General features: G+C 51.2%; 1 protein-coding gene across 1 annotated transcript in view; it reads left to right on the top strand.

Annotated features, from left to right (window-relative positions):
* Positions 1-5,000, top strand: part of LOC125951714 (zinc finger protein 177-like) — a 20,688-nt gene that overhangs the window by 12,785 nt on the left and 2,903 nt on the right. Inside the window, exon 4 of the mRNA XM_049680697.1 lies at positions 2,178-2,343. Coding sequence (XP_049536654.1) covers positions 2,178-2,343 — 166 coding nt within the window. The remainder of the gene's footprint in view (positions 1-2,177; positions 2,344-5,000) is intronic.

Here is a 5,000-nt window from a genome sequence, read left to right as displayed (position 1 = left end):
TCACGATACTTTTTAACGTTTTATCTTCAATCCAAACCAAGCAGCTGGTAGCTTGGCGTTGCCTTAGGTACGGACTTTGTGCGCCAGTTTTATCTGAAACTGTAGCGATTGATCCCGGCGATCCGATTGCACGGTATCTACCGAGTGGTCAGAATTTCCTTCAAATTTCTTGATTAAATCCACGGGTCACCCCCGGCGGGAGAGAGCCAGTATCCAGCGGCAGTGGCCAGTACCCTCCATTAGCCTGCTGGCGGGATGGGATGAAGAAATTGGATCCTAAAAAGGAACATAAAAAAGGACTATTTGGAGGTACGGTACGGAAGAAAGGAGCACAACGGACAACAACTCTGCACAGAACGAGCCATACCGAAACGACGACGACGGTGCGGCCCAAAACGGCGACGAGGGTGAAGAAATGAAAACATTAAAAGCCTCCATAGCATCAACATACATACTCCCAATCAACCGAGTGCGGCAACTGCGGCAGCAAAGACAAAGACAGCGACAGTAGAAGAGAGAGAGAGAGAGAGAGAGAGAGAGAGAGAGAGAGGAAGAGAGAGAGAAAGAGAGAGGATCGAGGTCCGGCACAAATGAACCGCAGATAATGTACCGTTTACATTATGGCCCGTAACATTTAAGAGACTCAATATTTTTCGGCAGTCCGAGAGACGAGGCACCCCTGCCGTGGGTTTCGTCGCATAAAACCCCTCCCTTCGTAGCAAGTAGCTTCCTGACTTGCGCCCGGCTACCTGGATGGCGGTGCGGATGAAAGCAGTCCTCTTTGATTGCAATAATACGCAACAGTTGTCGTGCTCTTCCGGGACCCCGATAGCAGCAGGACAATTGTGTGCGGCTCCACGATTGCTACCAATCCGTTCACCACGGAACCAATATTGACTCTCGAATTTGGGTTCCCGGTTCCTCCTTTTTCGGGTTCGAACACTTTTTGTCACTACGAACGGGCACAGCTGTGACAGCATCTTCCGGACCAATAATGCCGGCGCAGTAATCACAAAGTACAGCGAAAGTGATGCCACTTCTTTGCCCTTTTCCGGTTTGCGATTCCGTGCGGCGAATGCGAAAGACACAAACCATGCACAGTGTACGCTATTAGCGTGCAATGCCGCTTGTGAGTGCTTTGATCTCGGACCGCGTACCCGCGAACCTTGCGGATGCCCGAAAAGCCATCTGCGTGCGTGTGTCCTTCGCGTTCCATTTCCCGTAGCCCGTCGTCGGCCAAAGAAGGGAAATATTTCACGGAAATCAAACGGCTTCAATCACCGGATGCCAGGCGGACCGCGAGACCAACGATTTCGGTGAGAACATTCTCTGGCGCATCGCGACAAAGCAACCCGATCATAGAGAACCGTGATCGTGAGACCATTTGTTTCGCCTTCATTTCGATCCGAGAGCCCATAGGATTCCTTCAACAGGAAAGAAAAAAACGTGCCGGGTCCGCGGTCATTTGGAGTGCATCTCGATAAAGGACTCGAACGATGACAGCTGACTATGGGGTGCGGGCAGCACACTTAAGGAATGGGATCGACATCGACCGTCGCACCGGATTTTATGCCAGACCGATGATCCTGACGGCAAATTACGAACCATCGAAAAGGATCCACTTCTTCTTCCTCCTCCTCTTCTGGCTTCTTTTGGCTGGAAAGGAAAAACAACTCAACCCGACCATCATCCGACAACCGACACGTTGATTGCCGGTAATCATAAACCAATAAAAACGGAAACAATCCTTCCGTAATCAAACGCCGCACGCAGAAGGAACCCCTTGAGTCCGGCTGCCTTCCAGGATGTTCCAGAAACATTAACGCGAAGGGAACAAAGACAGAGAAGCGTCTTCTATTCCGAAAGCTCGTGCTCTTTCTCTCTTTCTCTCTCTCTCCCCTGTTCCAACCTGCAACGATGCAACGCACCTGTCGTAAAAAGGGTCTGCATTACTTCTTAGGGACCTTCATTCGATTCCATTTCCTACACTTACAGCATTTAAAAGCGATTTTATCACTTTTATAAAGGTGCATCGATGGTCCCATAACAACGAACTCGAACCGATTGGTTCCAGCTTTCGCCGGCTGACTTTCTTCAAACGGCCTCACACACACACACGCACACACATACATCTCGATCTCATGCTCCTCTTCCGATGCTCTTCTCGTTTCTCGCAGGAAAAGCCCCACAAGTGCAGCCTCTGCTCCAAATCCTTCCCAACGCCCGGTGATCTCAAATCGCACACATACGTCCACAACGGTTCCTGGCCCTTCAAGTGTCACATCTGCCTCCGTGGTTTCTCCAAGCAGACCAATCTCAAGAACCATCTCTTCCTACACACCGGTAAGTACTACTTCGAGCGCGGCGGCTGTCGGCCAATTTTGGCGCGCCTTTTCCTTGTTTCTGTTGTTCGCCTCCACGGTCCACGGTTTGCTGTCCCCCCTTTCTTTTGGGAAGGACGAAGGAATCCCCTCGTTTCTTTGTGCAATTCCTGTGCACCCTCGCACAGGATTCGGGGCACACTCTCACAAGCACGCCATTCCGTAGGGACCCCTCGACTATGGTTACGACTTATGGCGTTAGGCTTATGGCCGCCAGCAAACGGTGCTTGAAAGCGAAAACCAAGACCAAACACGGCAAAACAGTTCACTCACCTGTTCGTTAGTGAAATGTTTTTTTTTATGTTCTGTGGCAAAGAAAAAAAACCGACAGACAATAACAAGGAGTCACCACTACGAACCGCCTCGAACCGGGCACCGGCACATGGCACGACTGTAGGGCACAAAAGGATCCTCAGAAAAGAAGAAGAAAGGAAGGAAGGATACGCACATGGCACCGTGCACCGTTTCGTTGCGTACTGTGGCCTGCGTGCGGTTTGGCGTGTAAACGGAAACATTTGGCCTTCGATATGGTTGATTTAAGGCCGGAATCGGAAGAGAACAAGCAGACGAAGGAGAACCGGAGAAGGACAGCACGCTGAACGTAGGATACCAACACACGGAGCTCCAATTTATTGGGAACGATCGAGCTGACCCACGGGGCCCAGGGAGTAACATCTGACTGGTATTTGCTGTGGCCACGAAGAAGGAAGTACAGCAACGGAGCCTGAGGAGCAAGATAAAAGTCGAACCCTCGAACCCCTTCCTTCGAGAAATATACCCGGGACAGGTTCGAGGATGTGCAGTTGTCCTGTGGCAAGTTGATTCAACGGCCACTTCCACCGAGTCCCCGTCTGTCCGGCTTGCATTATCGTCCTTTTGAGCGGTTCATTGTGTTGTAGAACGTTTTTTTTTGTTCTCCTATTGGCCGCTAGATCCTAGATGGGAATTGGATTTCCGTCTTTTCCTCGGCCTTTTCGGTTTTTTTTTGCTCTCTACTCACGATAATATTTTTATAATCCCTGAGAAATTGATAAAAAAAGGGGATGCCATTTGCTGCCTTGCTGCCTGCACCCTTCGCTGGTCGTATCTGCGTGCGTCATCTTCTTGTCCGCGAACGAAATGATAATTTAGGATGTTAAAAGGTCCCGATCCGGATCCTTAACCTTCGTTCTCTTTCGCTGAAGGACGCTCCGAGATCCTGGACGAACCATCACGGAAATCAACTTTCACGCCATTGTTTTGATTGATGACGACCATTCCCGAGACCGAGGGGTTCGGAAAGCTAGCTACCCGCCCGGGATCCCAGGATTAAGATTAATTTCTAGATTGCGGAGCACCTTTGAGGCCTGGAACTGCTGGGCTACATCCTGTCATGTTTGACGATCACGGATCACGCACGTTATGATAGCTCTATTAGGTGATCTCCTGCCTACGAGTGCGCCTTTCTCACGGTCCGCGTACCAGGCCACATTACAGCCTGTCCCTCACAGATTCACACACACACACGCACGCACACAGCACTTATCCACCGGTCAGGATAAACCGATTCCATAGTTCCTTCGATCGTGCACCAGTTCTCGATCGTGATAGTACCTGTATCGTGTAAGCGTATTGCTTTAAGCCGTGGCTGTAGCAATGTTAAGCCGCTCCTGGGTGCACCATGGGACCATGTTTACCCTTTGCTTTCGGAACCCAGTAGCTAGAACTACGCCAAAAGAGCTTTCCAACTGGTCCCAGTGCCAATGCGGTGGCTGGATGGATAATTTCTATCTATTAATTACCATAAGCCATAATTAATCAGCCACCACCGGGCCTTTTTGGGGGTCGGGTGGCCTGGCCACACCACACGAGACGCATGCTTTCAAATCAAGCGCAGCACAACATGTCCCGGCGTGTGGCGAGATTCGTGAGGCGCTCCGTTGGAGGGAAAGAAAATTAATTGCCAGCGTGGATTTGAGGAGTCAGCGATCGTTTGACGATAGCTCTCGCTCCGGCACCGGCAATACTTGTGAGTATGTGTTTTGGCCACAATGTTTTGAACTGAAACCCGCTCCCCCGAAGCTGACCGAGATTCCATACACTTAGCAGGCCATTCTAACCCTTTAATCGTTTCACCGTAAACACCGTAAAGGGGGCAAGGGTCGTAAGAGCAACCCATATTCGCTTGCCCGGGACCCGGGGTCTTTGGGGTAATCCCTAAGACCACTCCGTGTGCGAGAATACAATTAATATAAATTATAACGAAAACACAATAATTTAATACGCACCCCGGTCACCGATTGCACGATCATCGGCCTCCGGATTGACCGAGTCCCGGGCGAGAGTGGATCGTGACGTGCACCGCCATCTCTGGCCGCAGCAGCCAGGAACGAATTTCTTAAAACACCAAAAGAAGAAGCAGCAGCAGCACAAATCGTGCACGCACCAGCAGGAAGGTGTTCTGTTGTTTTAAGGCACAAAAGGCCCGTGCTACTGCTGGCCTCCCCCCCCCCCCCCCCCCCCCCGGAGGGCTCCATGTGGCGCAAGGGACGCAGCTTGGGGTCCCCCGTCGACCTCTCGCGGTAACGAGTGCCAAGAAGCGAAAACAAGGGCGTTGGGGAGCTCCCCGGCCATGCGGCC

The sequence above is a fragment of the Anopheles darlingi genome, chromosome 2 (assembly GCF_943734745.1).
Source record: "Anopheles darlingi chromosome 2, idAnoDarlMG_H_01, whole genome shotgun sequence".
Classification (NCBI taxonomy): domain Eukaryota; kingdom Metazoa; phylum Arthropoda; class Insecta; order Diptera; family Culicidae; genus Anopheles; species Anopheles darlingi.
Note: the sequence above shows the minus strand (reverse complement) of the source record. Positions and strands in the feature narration are given on the sequence as shown.